The sequence below is a fragment of the Quercus suber genome, unplaced genomic scaffold (genome assembly GCF_002906115.3).
Source record: "Quercus suber isolate HL8 unplaced genomic scaffold, Cork oak 2.0 scaffold_252, whole genome shotgun sequence".
NCBI lineage: Eukaryota > Viridiplantae > Streptophyta > Magnoliopsida > Fagales > Fagaceae > Quercus > Quercus suber.
Genome location: NW_027069708.1, coordinates 34,849 through 62,245, shown reverse-complemented (window position 1 = coordinate 62,245; position 27,397 = coordinate 34,849). Strand labels below are relative to the sequence as shown.

Sequence of the window (27,397 nt, the reverse complement as noted above, 5' to 3'; positions counted from 1 at the left end):
GTGTAGGATCAAGATGATCCAAAGGGAGATATATAATGTAAGGGACCTTCCTAGAGATTAGGATAGGAGAAATCAAGAAAGAATACTGTAGCAATTAAATTTATACTTGTAATCAGTTTAATTGATTTATATAGAGATTTACCTCCTCAAACAGGGAAATTCAATCAGTTCTATGTTCCTTGTTCTTGCTTGATCATCTCCTGAATCCATACTAGCCGTTGTCAAATTTATTAGGGCCGAGTTCTTCGACTCACTCTCTACAAATTTATTGTATTGGGCTCATTGGGCCAACATTCCTTGCATTTTGGGCTTAGGCCGCAAAACATGTCCATACAATTGGCACCATTTGTGGGAAAAACTGGTGATATAATGAGTGTAACGCTTAACTATGGTAAGATCAGGTCCACACCAAGCAGAATCTTTAGGATCCCAACATGGCGATCCCTTTGTCAACCTTGAGCGAAAAGGTGACCATGAGGGAAGTATGCATACCACACATACTAGTAAGAGTCAACCTCAAGGTGGAAGTCATATCTCACATGCAAAGAGTAACAAGGGCATGCAATTGGAGATTGACTAGTTGAAGAGGAAGTTGTGCCATGCACGATGAAGGCGAACCTCCTCCAACTTTAATGTTTCTTTTGATGACGAAAGGGATGTCAATTACAGGCAAAGGTCTTGAACCCCACCTACCGAATTTTTCTCCTACGAGGAGCAACACCATCATGAATGAAGGGTTAGAAGCTTGCCTCATAAAGGCATGGGAAATGATGCTATGAGCAGGGGTTTGAACCAAATCTCCAAGTTGCCTTTCACGCGCAAAATTAAAGGGGCAAAACTTCCTCAACGATTCACTCAGCCCACTTTCAACATGTACAATGGTAGAACAAACCTCGTGGAGCATGTGAGCCACTTCAATCAGAGAATGTCTGTCCATTCCAAGGACGAAGCCTTGATGTGCAAGGTTTTCCCATCCAATCTGAGACCCGTTGCGATGAGGTGGTTTGATAGCTTGAGGGCAGATTCCATAAGTTCCTTTAAGTAGCTCACCCAAGCATTTGGTTCCCGATTCGTCACCGGTAGCAAAGTTCCTTGGCCTTTGGCATCCCTACTATCCTTAAGCATGCGAGAGGGAGAGACCCTGAAAACGTACTCAGATAGATACTGGGAAATGTTCAATGAAATAGATGGTGACTTTGACGATGTGGCCATCAGTACTTTTAAAGTCGGCCTCCCAGTCGAGCATGGTTTGAGGAAATCTCTGACTAGCAAACCTATCATTAGTGTGTGCCAACTCATGGACTGGATTGATAAGTATAAAAAGGTTGAGGAAGACCAGCAGTAGAGGAAATGAAAGGATAAGGTTATCCCTCAAGAGATGAGGGATTTTAGGTCGGCCCGATACAATAACAACCTGCCATGGAGAGACTTTGCTGGGCAGTCAAGATCTGCCAGTACTCAGGCGGTGAATGCTGTGTTTCGAGAATCGGTGCATCAGGTTCTTGAGAAGATCAGGAATGAGCCATTCTTCAAATGGCCAAATAAGATGGCAGGAAACCCCGCAAGGTGCAATCAAAACCTTTATTGCCAATACCACAAAGACCAAAGACACACCACAGAAGATTGTAAAAATCTATGGGATCATTTGGACTAGCTCGTCCGCGAAGGAAAGTTAAAGAAACTCTTGTATCACTCCAGTGGCCAAGGGGGGCAAACAAACTCAGAATCCCAAAGGGATGATTCTTCAAGACCACCCTTGGGAACGATAAATGTCATCTTTGCTGCTCTAGGAAGGACCAGTTCTTGCCCTTCCAAAGTGATGTTTGTGGCTCAGCTATCTGCCGATGGCGCTAATCCAAAGCCAAAGAAGGCTAGAATAGAAATCCAATTGGTTTTGGGCTTCTCGAATGAGGATAAGATCGGAGCCATCCAACCCCATGATGATACTTTAGTGGTCACACTCAGGATTGAGGGGTACGATGTGAAGAGAGTATTGGTGGACCAGGGCAGTGGTGCTGAGATTATGTACCCTAACCTGTACAAGGGGTTAGATTTGAGACCCGAGGACCTAACCGCCTACAATTTGCCCTTAGTAAGTTTTGATGGGAAGGTTGTTATTTCGAAGGGCTAAATTAGACTACCCATACAGACTGGTTTAGAAGTGGTGGGGGTGGATTTCATCATGGTGGACACTTACTCACCCTACACAACCATTGTGACTAGACCTTGGCTTCATATCTTGGGAGCCCTCTCTTCTATTCTGCATCAAAAAGTGGAATATCCGTTTGAGGGCCAGGTTAAGGAGATCTTGGGAAGTCAATCCACGGCTAGGCAGTGCCTAGTGGCCGCCATTTTACATTAGCTTGAAGCTGAATTCTCGGCCTCTGCTGAAGAGGGCTTATAGCAATTAAGAACTCCAGTGTTGCCTGTCAACGGATCGGCCACAAAGGCAAAATGTAAGGATTTGGAAACAGTCGTTGTTGGTGATGATCTGAAGAAGTTATTTCAGATCGGGGCTCAGTTACCTCCTTTAGAGAAGGAAGAGTTAATAGAGTTTCTCAGAAAAAATATTGACGTGTTCGCATGGAATGCTTATGAGGCCCCAGTGGTGGATTCAAGCTTCATCTGTTATCATTTAAATGTTAATCCCTCCATCACCCCCAAAAAGCAACCACTTCAGCGCTCATCTAAGGACCACGCTGAGGCTGTCAAAGACGAGGTGATGAAACTAAAGCAAGCAGAGGCTGTCAAGGAGGTGTTCTACCCTGAATGGCTGGTCAATACTGTGGTGGTGAAAAAGAAGAGTGAAAAATGGCGAGTGTGTGTAGACTTCATAGATCTAAATAAGGCTTGCCCAAAGGATCACTTCCTTATGCCTAGGATAGACTAGCTGGTGGACGCAACTGTAGGCCATCCTCGGATGAGTTTCTTAGATGCCTTTCAAGGGTACCACCAAATACTGCTAGCCTTGGATGATCAAGAAAAAACAGCTTTTGTCACCCCCATTAGGAACTATCACTACAAGGTGATGCCCTTTGGTTTGAAAAATGCGGGATCTACCTACCAAAGGATGATGACTAAAATGTTTGAACCACAGTTAGGCAAGAGTATCGAGGTCTATATAGACGACATGGTGGTGAAAATTAAGGTAGTGTCCGAGCATGTAGGAGGCCTCGAGAACATTTTTAAAATTCTAAGAAAGCACAAGTTACGCCTTAACGCTTCCAAGTACTCTTTTGGTGTGGGGTTAGGCAAATTTCTAGGCTACATGGTTACTCATCGTAGAATTGAAATTAACCCCGATCGGATTAAGTCAGTCAATAGTTTACAGCCACCTCGAAATCCTAAGGAAGTCTAGAAGCTGACCGGAATGACTACTGCTTTAAATCGATTTATCTCTCAGTCAACGGATTGGTGCAGACCCTTCTTCCTACTGATGAATAAGTGGAAGGAGTTTGAGTGGACCAAGGAGTGTGCCTTAGCCTTCCAGCAGCTTAAAGGTTATCTCTCTTGGCCACCTATCATGTCTAGTCTTGAGATGAATGAGGTCTTGTTTGCCTATATTGCTGTGACCCTTCATGCTGTAAGCTTAGTCTTGATATGAGTTGATAGCGGCATACAAATGCTAGTTTATTATGTGAGCAAGTCACTACACGAGACTGAAATCCGCTATCTGCCACTGGAGAAAGCCATCTTAGCGGTAGTACATGCTATGCGTAAACTCCCTCATTACTTCCAGGCACACACGGTAGTTGTCCTTACTCAGCTCCCGCTCCGAGCTCTGCTCCGAAGTGCTAATTACACTAGGAGGATTGCTAAATGGGGCACAATCCTAGGGAATTTTGACATCAAATACATGCCTCGCACCTCTGTTAAGGGTAAAGTCCTTGTAGATCTGGTGGCTGAATTTGCTGAATCCCTGTTGGAAGTAGAAACAGAGAATCAAAACATGGATGAAAAATCGGTTAGCATGATCTCCTAATAAGGTCCCTTATCCTGGAAAGTATACGTCAATAGTGCAGCAAATCAGAATGGGTTTGGAGTGGGGCTAGTTCTAGTTTCACCCGAAAAAATCATCATTGAGAAATCATTAAGATTGGAATTCTTGACCACAAATAACGAAGCCAAATATGAGGCTTTGCTGATGGGAACTACCATGGTTCAAAAAATGGATGGAAAGGCTATAGAGGTGTTCTCGGACTTAAGATTAGTCGTTAGACAAGTGAAACGAGAATTTGAAGCCAAAGATGAAAGAATGCGAGGGTAATTGAGTCAGGTTAGACATTTGCAGTCAAGTTTTGAAATTTTCAACTTGTTGTATATCCCCAGAAATGAAAACACATATGCTGATTCCCTATCCACACTTGCAACCTCCTCGGCACAAAGCTTACCTCGGGTCATCATTGTGGAAGATTTATGCAAACCCACGGAGGTGAGCAGAAAGGGGGTTCATATTCACCAAGTTAGAATGAGGCTTACTTGGATAGACCCTATAGTATTATTCTTGAAGGAGGATATCCTACTTGAGAAGAAATCAGAAGCTAACAAAATACAAAGAAAGGCACCTCGTTTCTGACTGTCTAAGGACCAGAAATTGTACAAACACACGCTTCTTTTCTGGGCTATACCTACTATACATACACTCCGAAGCAACAAAGTTACTCCTGAAGGAGTTACATGAGTGGATTTGTGGAAGCCACACTGGAGGAAGATCCTTGTCGCACAAAGCCATCACTCAAGGCTATTGGTGGCCCAACATGCAAAAAGAAGCACAAGAATATGTAAAGAACTGTGACCAGTGTCAAAGATTCGCAGCAAATATACACCAACTGAAAGGAGTTCTTAATACTCTATCCAGCCCCTAGCCATTCGCTCAATGAGGCTTGGACATTGTTGGTCCTTTCCCCAAGGCAGCAGGAAACAAGTGATATTTGCTAGTCGGCATGGACTATTTCACTAAGTAGGTTAAAGCTGAGCCCTTGAAAAATATCAGAGATGTGGATGCTAAAAAGTTTGTCTGGAAAAACATTGTCACCCGGATCGAGCCCCATCGTACCTTCATATTGGACAATGGCCTTCAGTTTGATAGCAAATTTTTCAGGAGGTATTGCTGTGATTTAGGGATTACGAATAGATATTCTACCTCAGCCTATCCCCAAAGGAATAAACAAGTCGAGACTGTTAATAAGATCATAGTTAATGGACTCAAGAAGAGGTTGGATGATGCGAAGAGAAAGTGGGTAGAAGAGTTGTCACATGTCTACTGCAAACTTAATAGCTCTTGATGCTGCCAAAGTTTCAATGTCTAAGGGTTTGCAACTTGTGGGATATTTTGAGATAGAGAGGCAAGGATTGAATCTCTTTCATTGCGCAGAACCACACCTATTCCTAACATTTGATCCTTTGAGGTTGCCCCATCGAAGTTGATTTTCACCAACCGTTGAGGTGGTGGCTGCCACTGAACCCGAGGTTTTGGAATGGGTAGCGGAGCTGGTGGCTGGACTGACAAAAATTCAGCCAACCTTTCCTTGGCCGTGGCAGCAAGCAAGTGGGTACTGCAGCTGGGTTGATGCATATGAACTCGATTCTGTTGGTTCCAGATAGACCAGGCTATGATGGCAAAGAGCTCTACTTCCTAGGTGTTCATTATAAGCCATGACAACAACTTCTTAAAGCTTAGAAAGCTTCTTGACCTTCGGAAACCCCAAGCTCCAACATCCTCCCAAACAATGTCCAAGTCTCGGCATGACCATGTCACATGTAAAGCTGTCTCTGGTTCAAGCTTGCATCGATCACATAGAGAGCAATCCGTTATGGTTCGACACTGCAAATTTTGTTTTGTTGGTAGTGATTCTCGGGTTGCTCTCCCTAGAAGATTTTTAACTTTTTTTGGGACTTGTAGGGACCAAATGCTATTCCACAAATTTTGTTCAGCTTTATGGTATGTGTCAGGGTGTTTGGAACTGGCTTCCTATTTAAGAAATCTGTACCCAGATTTGTTGGTGTAGACACTGTTGGTTGTATGAGGCCAAAAGATGCTATCTTCCTGTGTAGTCTGTGAAAGTGGCAGTGATTTGATGAGTTTGGAAACCCCAAGCTCCAGAATCCTCCCAAACAACGTCCAATTCCCGACATGACCATTTCGCATGTAAAGCTGTCTATGGTTCAAGTTTGCATCGATCACATAGAGAGCAATCTGTGATGGTTCGGAGTTGCAAATTTTGTTTTGTTGGTAGTGATTCTCAGGTTGCATTCCATAGAAGATTTTAACTTTGTCTGGGACGTGTAGGGACCAAATGCTGCGCCACAAATTTTGTTTAGCTTCATGGTGTGTGTCAGGGTGTTCAAAACTGGCTTTTTGTTTAAGAAATATGTACCTAGATTTGCTGGTGTAGACATCATTGGTTGTATGAGGCCAAAAGATGCTATCTTCCTGTGCAGTCTGTGAAAGTGGCAGTGACTGGATGAGTTTGGTTCCTGCGTAATAAAAATGCCATCTATTAAGCCATGGTTCTACTTCCCCTCTGACTCATCAATTAGGATTTCCACTCTAGCTTTGGATAAGGATTCAAATGGAGGTGATAGAACTTAAGGGTTGCTTTGTCTTGGCAGCCAAAAATCTTGCCATATACCCACTGATTTACCATCACCAATGTGCCATCTACACCTTCTTTTTAACACATCTCTACCATGTAAAATACTAGTCCATACCACCAACCGACTTAGATTATGTCAACTCATCCATTAATCCAATGGATTTTCCTTTTATCTCCCCTTTACCCCTACCAAAATTTTTTAATCATAGCTTCTATCTCTTGACACAAACCCAAGGGAATTTTGAAACACCCCATAGAGAATGTTGGTATAGCTTGGATGATAGCTTTGACTGGGACTTCTCTTCCCGCTTGAGACAATAGTTTACTCTCCCAACCTTGCAATTTCCTCCATATCTTCTCCTTGATAAAATTAAAACTTTCTTTTTTATTTTTTCCCACTAATGATGGCAACCTAAGATACTTCTCATACTGTGATATTTCTTGTAGACCCAAAATGCTCTTTATCTCTTGTCTAGCATCTTCCAGTGTGGATGTACTAAAAAAGATGGCCGTTTTGCTTTATTTAACCTTCTGCCCTGAAGTTGCCTCATATTGGTTCAAGATGTTAAGAACTTTACCACATTCCTCCGAAGTGGACCTGCAAAATAAGAGACTATCATCTACAAACAATAAATGGGTTAGTTTAGGGCCTTGTCGACATAGAAAGAAGCCCTTAATTTCCCCCATCATGGTTGTATGTTGAATAAGCCCATGTAAGCCTTCTGTACATAGAAGGAAGAGAAAAGGAGATAGTGGGTTTCCTTGTCTAATCCCCCTCGTTGGGTGTATCATGCCTTGAGGTTCACCATTTATCAGGATTGAATATGTCTCTTCTCTCACACACACCATAACCAAACCAATCCACCTCTCATTGAAACCCATCTTCCTCATCAAATTTTCTAAATAACCCCACTCCACATGGTCATAGGCTTTACTCGTATCGAGTTTTACAGCCATAAAACCCGTTTCACTTGTTTTTTGTCTCTTCATACAATGCAGTATCTCAAAGGCAACAAGAGTATTATCAATATATGAGCCTATCTTTAACAAAAGCATATTGATGCTCGGTAATAATGGATGGTAGGATTTTTTTCAATCTATTGGCTAAAATTTTGGAGAAAATTTTGCACTGTACATTGCATAAGCTGATAGGTCGATATTCTTGTACATATTCAAGATTTGTGATTTTTGGGATGAGGGTAATAAAACTGTGGTTTATGGGTGATAACGCCTAAAAATGTATACTTGTTATATATTTATGTGGGTGTTATCTCCTTATTAATATGCTTAATTTGTATAATTAAGCCATGATTTGCATTAGTCCCTATTATTTATCTTTACATAATTTCTTGAATAAGATACTATTCATTGTGTGTAATTTTCTACTTTCAAGAAATCATGTGAGAAAGATGAGTTTACAGGAATTTGCGAGAGAATGGAGGCCAAATTAGAATTAAAGTGGAGCAAAGGACCATGCCTAAATGTCTAAGGAGGTGCAGCTAGAGTGCTTGGATCATCTAACATGATTAGAAGCTTCAAATAAGGAAAGAAATCAAAGAGGCAGAATCTGAAAAGGAAAAATCTGATTTGAGCACTGATCAGTATTTTGGACGTATCTCTCTTCTCAAAAATCCAATTGACACAAGGCCAGATGGGTTGGAACCGTGACTTAAATATCTACAACTTTCCAGTTTTGAGTTTTTCCAAATTCTCAACTTTGGAAGGCCGAAATTAACTCACAAGTTACTGCTGTAAACCTGGACGGAAATTAAAATAGTAAAAGTTTTATTTTCTTTGGACACTTAGACATTAGGGTTTTAGAAGGGTAGGCTGTGAGAACGAATTTTGGGCAGAGAAAACCTTGTATTTTCCTTTCTCTAATGGCAGCCTAAAGTCTTTACTAGGGCTAGGGGTTATGTTTCTTCTATACGGTATGAATATTCAATGTGATTCTTTCTAGGATTTTATCAACGACATATTTGATTGTTCAATTAGATTTCTTTTGATGTCTTAGTTCTTCCATGCTTTCAATAAGTTCAATCATGTTTTTCTTATTGTTTAGACGAATTTCTAATAGTTTCAAATAGAAATCAGGTTTTAAAGTGAATGGTTTTTCTAAAAACTTTTCTAACCGCATTACTAATCGAGGTTATCATGCGTTTTTGAATTGTCTCAATTCAACCGAATCATAAGTTTTTAATTGTATAAGAACAATTAATTATGAAATATATATTTTCTTAGATCACAAAGAATCTCATATCGATATAGGGAAACACCCCGATGCCCTGGTATTTACATTATTGATTTAAATAAGTTTTTATTCTTATTCTTGTTAACAATCACCAAGCAAAATTACTTTTCTTCTTCACCCAAACTGTTATTTAATTATATTATCTTTGAATTTACCCTGCTCCTTGTGGTTCGACCTCGGTACTCCGAGAATTATATTGCTACGATCTCCTGCACTTGGGAGTGAGCAAGCAATGGGGCGAGGGATAGTACCTAAATTGAGCCATGAGAGAACTGAAGTTGTGACATCCTGATTAAACACTCCCCATTAGTGTAGATAAAACAATGGTGGCATCCCGTCTGGGCCAATTGCTTTGAGCAGTGCCATTTGCTTTAAAGCTAAAGAGACCTCTGCTTCTAAGAAATCCCCTATTAGAACTTGATTCATTTCTTTGGATATCAAATGTGGCATATGGTCCAGGTGGGCCGTGCATGATGCTGTTGTGGATGTGGAGAAAAGATTTTCATAATACCCAAGTATAGTAGAAGCAATTTTGTCCGGATAGTCTTGCCACATGTCCAACTCATCCTTTACTCCACAGATCCAATTTTTCCTATATCTTCGGGTAGCTTGGTTGTGAAAGAATCTTGTATTTTGGTCCCCATTTTTTAGCCATAACACACGTGATCTTTGGCACCAAAGGTGTGCCTCTAAATCCATGAGGGTATTAATTTCCTCCCTTAACGCTCTAACCCGATGGTTTGAACCCGTGTTCCTGGCTACACACTCGGCTTGTGTCAAAAGTGGTCTCTTCTTCTCCAACTCTCTTCTCACGTTCCCAAATATATTTCTGTTCCACCATATAAGTTCCTTACCACAAACTTCAATTCGCCTCAAGATATTGCTATCATTTGTGCCGAAATCATGATGGGACCATGTTGCTTCCACAATTTCAGTACAACGCTCATCAGTGAGCCACATCTCTTCAAACCAAAAAATCTTTTTTGTGGGAGGAGGGTTAAGTCCTGATATGTTGATCAACAAAGAGTAGTGGTCAGATGCAAAGTATTGTAAATGATGCACTCTTGATCCAGGGAACTTGTGAAACCAATTATTATTTGCTAGTCTATCGAGTCTCTCCCATATGGAATGACCATCTGAGAAATGTTTACTCCATGTGAACCTTGGTCCTACAAAGCCAAGATCAATAAATCCACACTCATCCAACATGTTCCGGAAAGATTGCATCTGTCCATGGTTCCGAATAGCACCACCCAAATTTTAATCCTGCCTAGTTAGTTCATTAAAATCACCTGTGCATAGCCATGGGACATTAGGATGATTTAAAGAACGAAGGCTATCCCATGCTTCACCTCTCCTGGAAGTGTCTAGCTCACCGTAAAATCCTGTGAAACGCCATTCACTCTCCTTATTCTTGTCTATCCATGTATCAATATAGTAGTTTGATGAATCTTCAACCACAAGGTTGACTGAAGACTTCCAAAAGAGAGCAAGGCCTCATCTTCGCCCCTCTCTAGGTACCACCCACTTATTATCATAATCAATATTTTTGAGAATCTGATCTAGCCTAACTTCGCCTGTCCATGTCTCGGCTACAAACACAACAGAAGGATCTTTTGCCCAAATAAGTTCTCCAAGCTCTCTCACTATACGTGGGTTCCCAAGCTCACGACAGTTCCACACTAAGTAATTCATTGTGATTGGCGGGGCTGCTCAGTAACCTCCACCAAATTAAGAACCTCATCACTCCTTGAAACCAATTTTCTTTTGCTTGGTAACGTGGGGTGGACATCAACTTGCATTAGATCACGTTTGCCTAACCTTGGTAGTGCTTCCTATGAGACCTCGTTGTCTAGGGCATCTGGTCTTGCAGTTCTTTTCCATCTCGGGTTGGCAGAGAGAAGGGATGCGTGTGTATTGTGTTTTAACTCCTCGTGCTCCTCACGTGAAGACTTACCAATATCTGTAGTAGTTTTAAAAGGGCAAGATTTCAAATTTGGGGTGGACCCGAAACTTCCTTTTGTGGCTGTTGTTCTAATTGGATCACCCTTTTTTAACGCCTCATCAATCTCATTAAAGAGAATGTTAGGGTTTCCTTCATTCTCGGTAACACCCTTATTAGCTAGAGGTTGTGTGTGTAACATATCCTTTCCCACTGGCGTTGGATTAATTGTAATAAAAACCTTAAAGGATTTTTGTAACGGGTCATTTATTGTTTCCCTATTTGTCGCCGGCATCTTCACCCTCTGCTTCAACTGAAGGACATCGATTTCTTGTTCATTGGATACATGGACGTGATTTTTGTTCGCCCCGTGATGTTATGGCCCCACTTTGGACTTGTAGCAACTTGGAATAGAAATCACAGTTCTACGTGATGGAACGAAGGGTGGAGCTCTCAGGCCTAAACTGCCTCTAGTTTGGTAGGAGCGTTCCTTCACTGTTCAACCAGATACCACAATCATTATCGTCGTGGTCGAGGCAGCCGCACCAATAGCATATGTTAGGTAAGCGCTCGTATTTGAAACTTACCCACACTTCTTTATCTTTCCCTAGAGAGACGAGGCGGCCTCGGCACAGGGGACCAGAAATGTCCATAGAAACTCTAATCCGAATAAAATTCTCTCCCTCACATTCAGCAAGAGCCTTAGGTGGTATAATCTGCCCTAACACCTCGCAAATTTTTTCCGCTACCTTAACATTCATATACCGAGTTGGTATGCCATGGACTTGCACCCAAAAGGTTGTCTTATTGAAAGGCAATTCATCAACTAAGAGGGCATTGTCATACCGCTCCATGACCACTAGGTGTTTGTCGAAACTCCAAGGCTCGCTCGTCAGGACTTTATCAACAACAGTCTTGTTATCAAACACAAACAAAATCTTGTGATTACCCACATTGCGAACCTTAAAACCATTATGTGACCACCATTGGGGAGTAAAAGTTTTTGCAATAGCATCGATGTTTAAGGCACGCTTTGTGAGAAAATGGGAAGCTATTAGATACTCCTTCGAGCTAAATTCTTCGTCTAAGCAGCAACCCGGACCCTTCTTATCAGACAAAGTAAGGTGATTCCAAGTTGTAGTGAGATCCTCCATTTGTAAAGAATAAACACCTTGGATAGAACTGAAAAAGAAAAAACTACTTGTACCTATTCTGTTTCCCAAAACCCATGAATAAAAAACCAACAAACCAAGAAAATAAACTTGTTATTTTCTAGACTACAAAAAAAAAAAAAAAAAAAAAAAAAAAAAAAAAAAAACCTTCATATGAAGGAACCTCAGTTCTACAGACTAAGAGAAGGGGGAGAGAGCTTTCCTAGTGAGAGAAACTCTCTTCGTCCACTTACATTAACAACCTGACACATATAATTAAGGACTAACTTAATTGCTAAGAAAACACTTAGATCAAATTGAAAGTACCCCCAAAATATAGTATTATTATGCCAAAACACTATGTCATGTAAAGTTTTGGGCTCTCTTTTTCTTTCTTTATTATTATTTTTTTTGGTTAAAAAAAAATTCACTTCTTTTGGGAATTGTCTTTTATGATTTGTGCTTGTGATATGATGCTCCCTTTTAAGGTTTAATATTTAATAATTACCTTATACATTCAAATATGTATTATCCCTTTCACAACATATGAATTTTCCAATCGAGTGAAACTATCATGTTAGAATGTTAGATGAATGGTGCGTATATCAGATCCACCAAATTTGCTTTGTATAGCAGAAATTCAAGGGTTTTTTTTTTTGTTTTTTTTTTTTTAATTTTTTATGAAGTATTGACATTTGGGTGGATAAGACAAGGGTAACAAAAAAATTATGGGCTTGCAATGATATCAACTTTGTATTTCTTTCATTGCTCACAAGTCACAAGTCACATGTCACAACAACCCACTTCGACAATTGAACTTTGATTCAATTGCAACCATTGTTAAGACCTTGAATATTTGTGCCAACTAGCATCGAGGACTCCGGTTGCAAGAGACTTTCTCTAATTTTAGAGTTTAGTTGATTAGTTGATTAGTTCACTCTAGATCTTATTTTTAACAAGAAGATAATATCTTGATTAAAAGATTTATATGGACAAACCTATAAGTTTGTATGAACCCTCGTAGTGGTACTAATGTATGAAACCTTGGACTTTCTCTCCCTCCCCGTATCTTTCAAATTCAAGATTGCAAAGAAGCTTAAGAAAATTAAAGATCTATCAGATCTTGTCACGGAGTGGAAGAAAGATGTTTTAGGAGAAATTCCTAAAATCAAACAATGATTTAGAAGAATAGAAGCACAACCAAGACATCATAATCAAAAGTAAAAGAACGATTCTTGGTGATATCAAAATATTAATGACGTTGATATGTGGTATCATCGAGTGACATTGGACCTTAGATACAAAATCTTGGATCCTAGTTTTACACCCTGACACTAAAAATTCCGAAATCTTGTAACTTAGAATTCTGTTTAGATACCGCTTATTGCTGAAAATTGAAAACTGAAAACACTATAACAAAATAATTTTTAAATGTTTGAATAGTATCGTAGGACCCAGTTTTAAAGTTGTTTTTGCTGAAAAAAGTACTTGTAAGTCCTGTGAACAGTGCACGAGACCCACTAAAAAATGCACAAATGCAAACATTGTATCCAAACTCACACTTAGTTTATCATGACGGAAGCAAATTTTTCTTCGTTGAAACTTGTTTTGCAGACTTCAGTGGAGTCACGGCAGCACTTTTGGGATTGTTGGGCGAAGGATTTGATAAGGGAGGTGGTGGATTTGCTAAGGGAGGTTGATGGCTGTTAAAAGGGGGGCTAGAGACAAGAGGGAAAATAAATGACATGGCTTGATTGTAACCTTAAGATTTTTTATCTGCCAGGTTTCTTCTATCTAAATAAAAACGGGAGGTAACGGAAGCATTTAAACGGGAGGGGAGCTTGTCCTTTTATAAAAAGTTAAAAGTTAGATTATTTGAAATGAAGATGAGATAAAAAGTAATGCGACCGTACACTTCGATAAAAACTTATCCCCATACAACTTTGTTTGCTATTTTTGTAATGCTTAGGGAAGGGCCAAGTTAGTGGATTAATCACTTAATCCTGGTTACTTAAACCAGATTCTCTTTTTCCCCCCAGTTTTATGCATTAGCATAGAAATCATCTAATTCCATTTCCCCCTTTAACTGAGTTTTAACTTTCAATGAAGTAGGAAAAATATATAAATTCGAACTGTAATATTCTCTCAAAGCAGCAAGAGTTGAGGGAGAAATTTGGGAAAAACAACTATTACTCGATGTTGTGAGAATGGATCAAATCCACACTGTCCAAATTATGATATATATTCAACTATATTTTCAAAAACAAGGTAAACAGAAAAGAGAGTAAGCAAAACTGTGTTTTCTTGCCAAATAATTTTGAGAACTATTCTAACCATCGAAGTGACAAAATTTGCCAACCTCGCCTTAGCACTCGTTTGAATGAACTTATTGTTTTCATTGGTTTATTAGACTTAAAAACAAAATAAGTAGGTTAAAAATTTAACCTTTTTTTTTCCCCTAAAATTAAGTTTAAAGAAAATATGCATTAATATGCAGTTTATATTTTTTTTTTTTTTAAAAAAAATAGGAGAAAGAAAAGATCCAGATATTTGTTTCTGATGTCCTTTAGTTTAGGGTACTCCAACCTCAAACATTCGATAAAACTTGAACAGTTCCTTGAATGCCTTCAATGTCATGTTATCAAACTTTATTCTCAAATAATAATAATGCAAGAACTCGTTTCAAAGTAAGAAAGCACACATACCCTTCAATTCACTACCGTTACACGATATATAGATTCTTCTTGTGCAATGCCTCCAGTGCTATTTCAGGTACCTAAATTCTCCGTGATACAAACTCATCTTCAAGAAATAAATACATATACACTAACACACATTAGTTGGGCTTCAAGTCCGATATAACTCTTTGTAAAGTTCATCATTAATTTTTTTTTTTTTTAAAAGAAAAAATTACACTTTATCCTCCTAAATTATATTCCAAATTACACTTTGCACGTTCAATTTTTCGAATGTATATTTTGCACCTTAAACTATGACTCTTGTTACACTTTGCATCTCAACGTCAAGCTTCTATTAAGGTTTGCTGTTAAATTTGATGAAAATTTAAAGTTCAGGGTGCAAAGTGTAATCGGAAATATATTTAAGGTGGTAAAGTATATTTTCTCCTTTGTTTTTAAGGAATTGAGAAGAAGGGGTAATTGAGTCTTTTTTTGTGGTACCATGGTTTTCCATCCAGGCTAATAGCAAACTTGATGTCAGGGTGCAAAGTATAACAAGGGTTATAATGCATAACATGTATTTGAAAAGTTTAGAATGCAAAATGTAATTAGGGGTGTAATTTAGAATGATAAAGTGTAATTTCCCATTTTTTAGTCTTTTTAGTCAACAGCTACAATAACAAGAAATGAGCATTTAAACTTCCGTTGAACTACAAGACTTTTGATAACATTATTCATTAGATGGAGTTAAATGTTTTCTACACCATCCATGCCAAACTCCACGTTAATTGAAAACATTTTTAGTGAATATAAAAGAATATTATATTTATATTGATTAAAAAAAAAATTATGCTCTTGAAAAATAATGCTCTTGACATTTGCATGCATGATGAACACATGCAACAAGAGAAAGTACAACTGCATTAAAACTTGTTGCTTATATTAAATGTAATCGAAAACCACATTGAGACATAATCATAGAGAAACAGAAAAGAGAAAAAAAAAAAGGTCAAAATAACACCTCAAACATTCGGTTTGACATTCTTATAAAGAAAATTCAACATAATAAATGCAATCATGACCAACTAATTGGAGAGTCCTACGTTCACCACTTCATGCTAGAAACACAAAGCAGTCATGGAGTGGCATTTCCATTGGTATTTACAAAGTAGCAAATCAAAGGATCAAACCTTGAGCAGGTGCTGGCTTGGAAGGTTGCTGCTCAGTTGGTGCAGATGCTTTGGGGGACTCAGAAAGATGAACATAAGCATAGTCATCCACCACTTTTCTCTTCTGCTCCTCTTCAGCCACTACCACTTTCTCTTTTGTTTTCTGCCCAACTTCCTCAGCTGCCTTTGCAACCTTGTTAAAAGCACCAGTCACCCATGACGCCCCAGTTAATACATACCGGTTCTTCATTATGGCAGATCCAGCACTACTGACTTTTTGCTCTGCAACTGCAAATGCTGATTTTGTTTTCTCTGAAACCTGAAATTTCTGATCCACTTCTCTGACCTTACCACCAACCACAGTAGCTCCAACAGTTATTTTCTCACTGAACCCAATCTTTTGGTCAATAGAAGTGACTTTTGCTGTGGCTGTTGAAGATAACTGGTGCTTCTCGTCAAAGGTCTTTGCTTTGTTCACTGCATCTTTGCCTAAGATAAAGCCCTTAGCAAGCATGCCACTAACCACATCCTCTGCCTTTCTAAAAGCAGATTCAGCACCACCCGGAGTTTTATTTTCTGTCGCCTACAGAGATTTGGGCACCAATCAGGTCAGTTACATTCTGGTTTATGCAGTAAACTAGTAAAATAGTGGCTTTGTTCAAGAAACTTACAGGGGGTACTACAGCAGCAGGTGGCAGCTTGTAATCTGGATCCAGAGTTATGTTGACAGACAAATCAACTATTGTTGCTCCCTGAGATTACATTCAGTTTTAAGTGAAACTTTTTCACATGAATAGAAGAGTAGGAAACCTTGTATAATATGAAATGTATCCAACATTATCATTAGTTGACCAATTTAATGTAGCCAAAAAACAGTAGTACAGCTGGGTAAAACCAAAACCACGGTCAATGAATTACAAAGAGATGGTTGAGTTCTTTTTCCCACTATATATTATTCAAAGCGTGATCAGAGATCTCTCTATCTATTATATAATCATAAAAGCTCATTCTATTTACGATATTCAAAGCTTAAACAAAGAGATTTGGCAATAGGTCACAAAGTTAACAACCAAAACTAATATACCCTCTTCAGAATCTTCTGCCTATATGTTGCACCTGAAACTTGTATAACATCATGGCATAATCTAGTTCTTATAGAAGCCATCAGTAAAACAACCAAAAAAAAAAAAAATACGAGGGAAATTGCAGCATTACGCTCCACAAGAATCTAGCAGCTCATCACCTCCAAGTCCTGCCAATTTAGGATTTCAAAAGCAAATGATGGGGCAAAATTAAAAACAATTTTTAACTTTAAACCTTCAAATTCACTCCTCCACTTTTGAAATCAAGAGAAATTTAGGAATTTTTTGGTAATGGAGGCATCAAAAATGAGTTTCCTAACGTGATAAATGTACATAAAAAATATGTATACTATTAAGTAAATCTCTTTTAATTGGCTATGAATGAACTTATTCCACCAATTCAAGATGAAATCCCTTTGTATATGCCTTTTGCTTATAATATAGTTTTAGTGAATGAAACAAAACATGGAGACAAGAACTAGATGCCAAGTTAAAAATCTGGAGGGATCTTAGAATCTAAAGGTTTTAGCTTCTTAAAAAAAAAAAAAAAAAAGAATCTAAAGGTTATAGGTTAAGTATGTATAAAACAAGTATATGGAGTGTAAGTTTAGTCAAAGAAAGAATAGTTGTAAAATTGATGGTCAAGAGATACTAGAGAGTGATTACTTTTAATATCTTGGACTAATAAGTCATAAAGATAGAAAGATCGAAGGGGATGTGATTTGTAGGAGAAACATGCATCACGACTATGAGTGATTGTAGAACACCTATTAAGTTAAAAAGAAAATTTTTACAATAAAACTCTAAGACCAGCTATGCTGTATTCTTATCCAAAAAAGAAAAAAGAAAAAGAACAGCTATGCTATATTGCATTAAATGTTGGGCTATCAAGAAGTAAGATGTCCATAAATAAAATGAGTTTAGTATAAATGAGAATGTTAACATGAACAGGTGGAAATACAAGGAAAGATGGTATTCAAAATGAATTGTTTTGTTTAAAGATAAGGGTGGCCCCTATTGATGAAAGGATCAAGGAAAGTCACTTGAGATGGTTTTACCATGTGCAACAAGAAGCACTTAATACATCGGTGAAGAAGAGAGATTTGATTCAAGTTGAGGGAACATAGGAGATGAAGACCCCAAATAATGCTAGTAGTAGTAGAAAAAGACATACTTATAAAAATAAAAAATAAAAAAAGACATACTATTTAAGGAAGTAACATAAAGTATATTTTGGTTAAGATAGAATGGCAAAATAGAATACATGTAACTGATTATAACTAGTCCATTGAGGATCTATTGCTGATCACAAAGTTTTGGGACTAAGGTTTTTTTGTTGTTGTTGTTGTTGTTATATGATTCATAACTTGTGTAAAAGGATTAGTTTAGCCATGCAATAATATTTTTCTTTTCTTTCCTTTTGTTTTTTTCCCAGAAGCAGACCTTCAGCTTTAGTAAATAAAGCATTTTATTCAGGATTATAAAAACCCAGTCGAAACTAGCAACTCTAAGGTCTCAAAGAGTTTAGTGAAAATATTACAACTATGAGAATGCACACTTTCCCCTCCTAAACTTATACCCCCTTCTACGCTACCTCCCTCAACTATGAGAATGCAGACTTTACCCCCCTAAACAATGATCCCTTTTACACTTATCCCCCTAAACTATGAGAATGTACACTTACTTCCCCAAATTATTACCCATGGGATGGAGTGCAAAGTGTTATACAAGTAATAGTTTAAGGAGGGTTAAGTGTGTACTCTTATAGTTTAGAGGGGCAAGTGTTAGGAGGGTAATAGTTTAGGGAGGGTAAAGTGTGCATTCTCATAGTTTAGTTTAGGGGGATATGTGTAAAAATGGTTATAGTTTAGGGGAGTAAAGTGTAATTTCCTCAAAATATATAAAGAACCAGTTTGTACATTGTCATCTCTATGATGGAATCGCTCTTACTCTCTTCAAGAATGGATGTCACTACTAACACACAGTACACACGCTTGTCTCCTGCTAGTGCTTCTTAGTTGATTTCTTCCCTTTCCACTATGCTCACAACCCTAAGATCACAACTTTGCACAAAGCTGATATTGATTAATAATAGATTACATTAATCCATGTTGTAATTGGATCCTATGCATATGCATGTTTAGTATCTTAGATATATATTTGCATCTACAAAACCGTCTTTGACATCTTGGAAAATGAAAATGAAAAAAGTTCTTCAAAATATTGTTTTCTCTTTAGTTTTCTTGAAAAAAAAAAAAAAAAAACATAAGAAACAGTTCTCTTTCATGTCTAAGCTTAATCACACTTCTCATGATGCATTAAGCTCACTGTAGATTAACACAGATAATAGCTCTATGCCCTCTTGCCCTCAAACAACTGAAATCCCTAATTTATTGTTATCCATATATCACATTTTGTTTAGGCAATCCTCCCAGTCAGATCATTAAATAAACCATAATAATACATCTTTGATAATTCAGACCATTAAAAACCCATTACCGCAAAGCCTGAATCATGATAATAATAACAGAAGTATTGTTTACAAGTGATATAACTAAAATCATAAAAAAAAAAAGGGGGGGGGGGGGGGGGTATATAAAAAAAAACACAAATAAGAGAGAGAGAGAGAGAGAGAGAGAGAGAGAGAGAGAGAGAGAGAGAGAGGGAGGAAACAACTGAACTGACTCATAAACTAACCTTTGCATTTCAACATATTCGATATCACCAGAAAAAGAAAAGAATTCCTTGATGTCTCGCTCAGATGCTCCTAAGGAAACATTGCTAACTTTAACAGTTTTTATCTGCATTCAGAGCAATTGTATACGCTAAACACAATTGAGAAAATATAATACTGGAAAGAATAATAGAACTACTCAAAATTCAGCAAACCAAGAGGTCCAACTGGGTCAGATATCAGAAGCTCTGATTCTCTAATTCCAAGTCAGAAAATGTAGAATGAATATCCATTAAAACCACTGTGTGGCCAAAAATAAAGAGAATGAAGTGCTTTCAAGCACTAAAACTCAATTCTTCAGTTCTAAGAAAAGTAGTTTAGTGGGCTCTTAAAAAAAAAAAATAAAGAATATTAGTAGAGTGGAAATTTTTTCTGTGATAACTCCCTCATAATTGGTGAGTCTCAGATTATGATCTATGCCAAACCCAACTTTATCAATGTGACAATTTTCAAAGAGCTACCTAGAAGGGTAGAACCTCCCTGCAGATGTGCACTGTGCAGTTGATTATTATCAATTAGTGTCAACCTGCTCTCCTTTATTAGGAAAACTGGGATTTGAATCCCCTTCCCCCATTGTTGTAACCATAAAGTGGGGGCAGGAGGGAGTAATTATGCTTTCTTGAGATTGAGTGAAATTCTTTCTTTGACTAAGAAATGGTATACTTATCAGTGTTTATGAACGATCCACATCACAGAGAAGTTATAATTTATACAATACATACTCAGAAGAATTTATTAAAAGATTTTCTTGCCAAAAACAGAATGATATTCTTTATTTTTCTTCTACAAATTAGCATTCAGAGTCACACCTAAGAGTAGTTGCCGTCCAATGTATGCCTTAACCACAATGTAATGACAACCTTGGCTTATTATGGTAAATTTTATGCAATATACATATATATTTTTTTTATAATTATTAATTTTGGCCCCAAAAGAGAGGGGAAGGGGAGATTTAAACTAGTAACTTTCACTTCACGAGGTGTGGTCCCTAGCCAATTGTGCTACCCTTGGAGTTAAATGCAATAATGAAATCCGAAAAGAAGAACAATATATATGAGAAAGTAATTTTATGCCCTGCTTAATACAATCAGATGAGTTGAGCTAATCGTATGGTTCCTTCCTCCCACCCTCCCCTCCCCTCCCCCGGTTCTCCCCCCATATTGCACAATCATACTACTTTCCCCCTTTAAAGAAATGGTATACTCATTGGTACTGTATCCCAGTGCTCCAACCAAGGACATCACCACCATTGTCCTATTGCACAATCATTATTTAATGATTTTAATCTCCTATACAAAATAGGCTAAGCAAGACAAACAAACAAAATGACATTTCCAGTTCATTTGCTTTGATTTCCAAAGCCAGGCAAAAAGATAGCCAGCACAGCTCCCAAAAATTCTCAAGCTGTAACAGGAACCAAAAAGTCAATAATGCAACTGAAACACAAGCATACATCATATATAATAACCCTAGATTCAGAACCTAAAAACAAAAATGAGGGCTGAAGACATGATACAAATGTAAAACCAACTAATCCTGTTCACGAATTAATATATCTTTTCAGGACAACTTGAATTGGAAGAATTAAAAAAGGGGCAGGAGGGTGTCTTAAAATCTCATCCTTGGATTTTTGAGTGTCAATTTAGTTTCTACATTCCCAATTCAATGTTGGTAAAAGAGTCAAGTGCACGTCTCTCTTGGAGCCTAGGTGCAAAGCACAAGCATGTGCTTGATTGAAGCCTTAAAGATTTAATGGATTTTTTTTTTTTTTAATAAAACAAAAAAAAAAGTTGGAAAAAGATTAAATGGAAATTTTTAACAAAAATTTGTATTTGTTATAAACATAATGATGTTAGGGCGTTAATTCACATTGGAAATGCAAGAACTAAATTGACACTTGCACAAAAATCCTAGGCTCAAATTTGAAAAAAGATCCAATAGCTAAAACAATCTATTTTCTGTTCTTTAATTTTGAGAAACCCAAACCAAATAAGTCCTTACATTCTAACACCCAGTACATGTCAACTCACTCTCTCTCACACACACACAGACACAACATAACATATGTATGAATCTGGTTTCATCAATCATCTAATCGCAGAGGAAATCTCGTAATAAAAGAAGCAACGTAGAATCAGACAGATCCGAGGGTAAACACATAGAGTCAAACACACACTAAACTTGAGCAATAAGCAAGCAAATCAAAGCTCTCAAAGCCCTAACAAATCAGACAATACATACAGCAATACGGTAGAGAGAAAGAGATAAGGAAAATACTAACCGACATCGTAGATTTGGTTCCAATAGGCAGAGATAAAGAGAGAGCGCTTGAGCTTTGAGGCCTGCTTTTTTTTTTTTTTTCTTTACACTGTTACAAGTCTTCCTGGAAGAAATGCGAGCCAAATCTTGATTATTGAGATGACAGAGACAAATTGCATTGATAAGCTAAGCTATCGAATGAATTTTATTCTATATATTTATTATTTATAGTTATAAATGAACGACGTGGTTTGGGGGTCGCACGTGTGAGATGTGTGGGGGGTAAGAGTGATATTAGACTAGCCGGCGATTTCACACGTGTGAGTACCTCTGTGTGAGAGAGACTCTGACTCTGACTCTGACTAACATTTAATTTTACTATTAAAATAAATCATTTATGGTCTCTCTCTCTCCTATCCTATGCCTGGGTAATGTAACGGCAAATTGCAATGGCTCCCACAGCACACGGCGTTGGACTTTCTAGGACGGAACCAGATGCAAGATTTTCTCTTTTATATATATTTTCGCAAATAAATACTATATATATATATATATATTATAGACGAAGAAAAGTAGAGCTGAAGTAATGGTGGAGTCGTTACTTGAGAATTAAGATGGGATCCGTATTAAGTTTTAAGATTTTTTTATTTTTTATTTATTTTATACAATATAGAAATTTTACTATAGCCTAATCTAAGTGTAAATGTGTATGAAGTTCTTTCCTGAAAACTTGAACCACAGCTTTTACCTTCCACACCCAACAAGCACTTATACTTGTGGAGTAACCATTGCATTAAGGGGTGGGGTGGATTCAAGATCGGAAGGATTTGTTCCATTAAATAAGGGATGGGATTCAATTCATCCACTTTGACTCTTCCTTCAGTTTCAGTGCCCGATGAGTTTTTAGCTACTACTACTATTTAACTACTTTATTGTATTGATTAGTGCCTAACGAGTTTCAATGAGTTTTAATGAGTTTCAATGCCTAACATAGTAATGATTTGCTACAAATTAAGGGTCCATTTGAATACAGCTTATTTTACTAAAAATTAAAAACTAAACACTATAGCAAAATAATTTTAAAATGTGTAAATAGTATCATGGAACCCATTTTTAATAAAAAAGTTGCTGAAAAGTGAGGTTTGTGGTCTCGTGAACAGTGCATAGGACCCACTGGTGTGATGAAAAGGGACAGAAAAGTCAAATATTACGGCTATTATTCACTCTTTTTTACTGTTCATATGTGCTGGTCTTTAAAAAAAAAAAAAAAAAAGAGAGAAAACGTGCAAACGTGAACGCGCAAAACGTGAATCCAAACCGACTATAAGTTGTAGCAAATTATTGAGACGTGCAATTTGCAGGAATTGTTGTTTAACTTAGTTTATGGGCAAGAATTTGCTGCAAACTAAGTTGCAACAATTCTTGCAAAATGCACATGTGTCAATGCCTCAAATAGATCCCATTCGGTGAAAAATTCAATCTTGACATGGAAAAATATAAGTCTAACAAGTGTTTATCTAAGGCATTGACACTAGTGCATTTTTGCAAGAATTGTTGCAACTTAGTTTGCAGCAAATCCTTGCTCTATGCAAAATGCTTTCTAGATCCTACATTATCAAAAAAATCATCCAAACACATACTTACATCCGGAGCTTTATCACTATATAAATTTAAAACCTAATTGTTGGGGCTCTAAACATATTTAGGTCTATTTTACTCACGCCTCTTTCTCTACCACCCAAGTACACGTCTCTCTCTCTCTTACCGACACATAAAAGATAGGCCCTACACCTTACGAAACTAAGGGCTTTCAGAACTGCAACTAAGGATTTGAAACTAGGATTGTGGAGGCAATGTTGTGGTGGTGGTGGGTGTGGGTTTGCAAATTTATTTGCCAATGGTGGTGCTGGGTAGATGGTCATTATTTTGGTGGTGGTTACTAGGTTGAAAATTTTTTAATCCTTGATTTTGGGAGAAGGCTAGGTTTTCATGGGGGTGCTGCTGGGTTTTTGTGGTATTGATGGGTGATTTTATTTGGGTTTTCCATTGATGGGTCAGCTAGTTTGTGGTGGTTTGACAAACCTTTTTGTTATACATATTTTAGTTCATAAACTATTCATAATTTTGTAACATTACTTCTTTTATTTTTTGGCTAACATGGGTATCCAAAGCCAATTGAAATCCTAAAATTTTGAACTTAGGACCTCATGGATCTCATGAGGCCTTCAGAACCACTAAACAAACCCCCTATGATTGTTTACACTACTATATAGTATATACAACATAACATATGGTGTGTAAATAATTGAATTGTCACATTTTAATTTGGCCCGCCAAAGAAAATTCTATGGCTCCGCGGCTTGTACATTGAAATTAATAATTCTTAAAAAATAATATTGTAACATCTACCAAAAAAAAAAAAAAAGAAACGGCTATTTATATTTTATTGTCCATGCATAGTTTTGGCAATTAAAAATATATAACTAAAAGAATTATTAATTATTATTCTATAAGATCTATATAATAAAATTTCTAATAGTCACAATAAAATCTAAAATATAAATTGTTGGTTGTTGTTTTCTTTTTCTTTTCTTTTCTTTTTTTGAGAAAATGAAACTTGATTTTATTAATATGGGCTGCCTAGTTCACCTTGCGTCCTACATGCTAGAAGGAGCAGTCTCTAATTGTCATTGCCTTTACTTTCGTGTCATCAATGATATGACCAACTGGGTCATTGTTCATTGTTTCTGCATTGAGGGCGTTGATAATTGACAGTGAATCGCCCTCAAAGATTATTTCCGAGAAACTCGTTTTCAGCCACAAATTGCACCACTCTACACAGACACAACTTCAATCACCTCTGCATCATGTACACTTTCAACTATGAGGGAAAAGGGTTGCCATTACCCATCAACCACAATCACATAAAACCACACCGATGCCCCCTGTTTTGAATTAGCAAAAATTGCTTCGTCACAATTAGCTTTATAAAAAGCTTGTGGGGAAGTTGTCCATTCGTGGATTATGGCAGTGTGACTAGCTAAATGTTGGTCCTCGGCTGCTCTAAAACTTGTGTTAGGTAGTCCTCCAAGTACTTTGCAGTATCTTAGGATAAATCTTGACCTTCTCTAACTCTGAGTTCATTCCTACAATACCATATGGACAAATAGATTACTAAAAATAATTCTCATCTCTTTGACTGATCATTCTGAAAGACTTGTTCGACTACATCAGCAAAAGATTCTTAGGTTAAGTTGCATAATGTTAGCCAAAATCTACTTCCTTCCCCTACCACCATTGCAGATGGGCATCTCCATTAAACATTGGTCGTTTCCTCATTGCTATGCCCACATCTCTCACATACTCTATTCATGAATGATTATTGGGTACTCCGGAAGAATATTTTCTCTCTTTCACATAGGTGTAAGTCCCACTCACTACGGGGTCCACTCTCATATGAGAGGAAATGAGCATATTCCCGAAGTATCTAATAAATTTCCCTCTATTCACCGTAATATCACCACATCAAACGTTTACTTTGTTGGCAACGAGTTTGTTTATGCCCTCCAAAAGAAATGCTTGATTTTTTTTCTGGGAGGTTTTACTGTCAAAGTTTTCTCCATAAAGCTCCATGCCTTTCACCATAACAGCCCCTAGGGTTGTTAATCTCCTCCCGAATCAGTAGCATATGATAGGCTCTTTGAAATGTAAAATTGTCATTCTTTGTCTAAGCCCATATCATTTTATCTCGTGCTCCATGGGCTTAATTGATTTAAGCCATGAGCCCAGCCCCATTTAAATTTTTTTTTTTTTTGAAAAAAAGTTTTTTTTTTTTTTAATTTTGGAAAATGATTTTTTTATTCTTTTAGGAAAAAGCTTTTAAAATCTCACGAGTTTTTGGATAAAAATAGCATAAAAGGGTTTTTGGTGAAAATCTCATGAGTTATAGGTGGAAAATATCCTAAAAGAGTTTTTACATTTTAGTAAATATTTCATGATTTTTTTTTTTTTTTTTTTTTTTTTTTTTTTTTTTTTTTTTTGCGGTGGGAAAACCTTTTGAAAAATTTCAAAGTCACCTTTTGGATCAAAAGCTTTATATCAAACATTTGATGTGAACACTTTTTGAAAAGTGTTTTTGAAAATCATTTTGGAATCAATTTTGGAAAGCATTTCTTTAAAAATTTATTTAAAAAATGGTGCAATCTTATTGTAGGATCACGAGCTCACAATCTATGGGTATAAGAGAATCGAATAATGGTATTGGGCCATGGGTCACACCCGAGGATGCCAAAGATCTTGAGGACAACCAAATATTAATAAGGGCAATTAGGATATTGGGCCGAGGACAAGCGCCGTTAGCAACAAATAGGTGATGTTGTCCAAGGAGCCAAACTTCCTTCGACAATAGAACGAAAATCTGAAACCCGACCACCCAACAAATACTGGGCAAGAGGCAACCATGCTTAGGAGGATAAGCTTTAGAGAGGTGAGTCAATAGAGAACTGAGAAATATCTATGAAGAAGGCTGCTACCACCACCTTGAATGCTCTACACCTAACCAACTAGCCTTATTAATGTGGAAGTGATGCCTGAACAGTAATTTTAACCTTACAGCTACACACAGAGACTTCAAGAAGGTTCTGATGGAACAAGCATTCAGAAGATTAGTTGTTTAATCAACAAATGAAATGTTAAGATGGGAGAATGGGAAGGAGTATAAAAGGGAAAGGATTCCTTTACATGGAAGGGCATCTGAAAGAAGAGGGAGGAGAAAAAGAATTGAATATAACCAAGAACTTTGAATATTTGTACAAGTTTGAAATATATATATATATATACACACAATAACATACCTTCCTCGGGTTTGACCGAGGAGTGTTTTTCTCTTCAAATTGTACTTCTCAATCATTACAACACTAAGCCAACTCACCATGATTCATCTTTGATTCATTAAGTCTTCATCTTTTAAACTCATTTTCTAACAAATCTACTGTTGTGGGCTTGTTGGGCCATTAGTCATATATGTTGGGCTTTGGGTCAATTTGAGTCCTCACACTATCTATGAAGATAGCATGCAAATCCACATATATCCAAGGGAAATTCACATTAACACAGTGACATTAAATAACTTGTAATTAAAAATGATGAGATAAGCATAATGATAAATCAAGCATGTGAATCTAAGCAATCAAAATGTAAATCTAGTTATATGCCTTCGTATCAAAACATATAGCTCTAGCCATGCAAATCAACATACACTAATACACATTAGCCAACATGTGAATCTAAGCATATATGAACATATTAAGCCATATAAATTCAAGCATGCAAGCTAATACCCATGTAGATCAAGATGTGTGAAACAAAGGAGATGGAACTTGATGATAGACATAGAGCATGTGAATCATTATGTAAGAATAAGAAAAGCAAGCATGGAGAAATTCACATCAAAGCTCATGCATAATATATTTGATTTCCATCATTAAAATTAACAATACAATCACATACCCATGCAAAAGTCTCATCCAAGCATCA

The 27,397-nt window shown here is 37.3% G+C and overlaps 2 protein-coding genes across 2 annotated transcripts; both read right to left on the bottom strand.

The window, feature by feature from the left end:
* Positions 1 to 9,153: 9,153 nt before the first annotated feature.
* On the bottom strand, positions 9,154 to 10,056 carry LOC112010525 (uncharacterized). Its single transcript, XM_024042870.1, has one exon. It carries the CDS (start codon positions 10,054 to 10,056, stop codon positions 9,154 to 9,156), a length of 903 nt encoding a protein of 300 aa, XP_023898638.1.
* A 5,481-nt stretch (positions 10,057 to 15,537) lies between these two features.
* On the bottom strand, positions 15,538 to 22,080 carry LOC112010533 (binding partner of ACD11 1). The gene is made up of 4 exons (XM_065780963.1): positions 21,885 to 22,080; positions 19,413 to 19,670; positions 16,459 to 16,539; positions 15,538 to 16,370 (listed from the first exon to the last, which is right to left on the bottom strand). The coding sequence occupies exons 1-4, from the start codon at positions 21,888 to 21,890 to the stop codon at positions 15,795 to 15,797; spliced, it is 921 nt and encodes a 306-aa protein (XP_065637035.1). The 5' UTR covers positions 21,891 to 22,080; the 3' UTR covers positions 15,538 to 15,794.
* Between the last annotated feature and the right edge of the window lie 5,317 nt (positions 22,081 to 27,397).

What these genes read in the sequence shown, in the direction of transcription:
- LOC112010533 (XM_065780963.1), bottom strand. An exon ending in TGATTTTAGTTATATCACTT is followed by an intron (nt 16,540 to 19,412) that starts GTAAACAATACT and finishes ATGTAATCTCAG; the next exon opens with GGAGCAACAATAGTTGATTT. An exon ending in CTGCTGCTGTAGTACCCCCT is followed by an intron (nt 16,371 to 16,458) that starts GTAAGTTTCTTG and finishes AAATCTCTGTAG; the next exon opens with GCGACAGAAAATAAAACTCC.
- LOC112010525 (XM_024042870.1), bottom strand. Translation starts at nt 10,056, where the DNA reads ATGTTGGATGAGTGTGGATTTATTGATCTTGGCTTTGTAGGACCAAGG.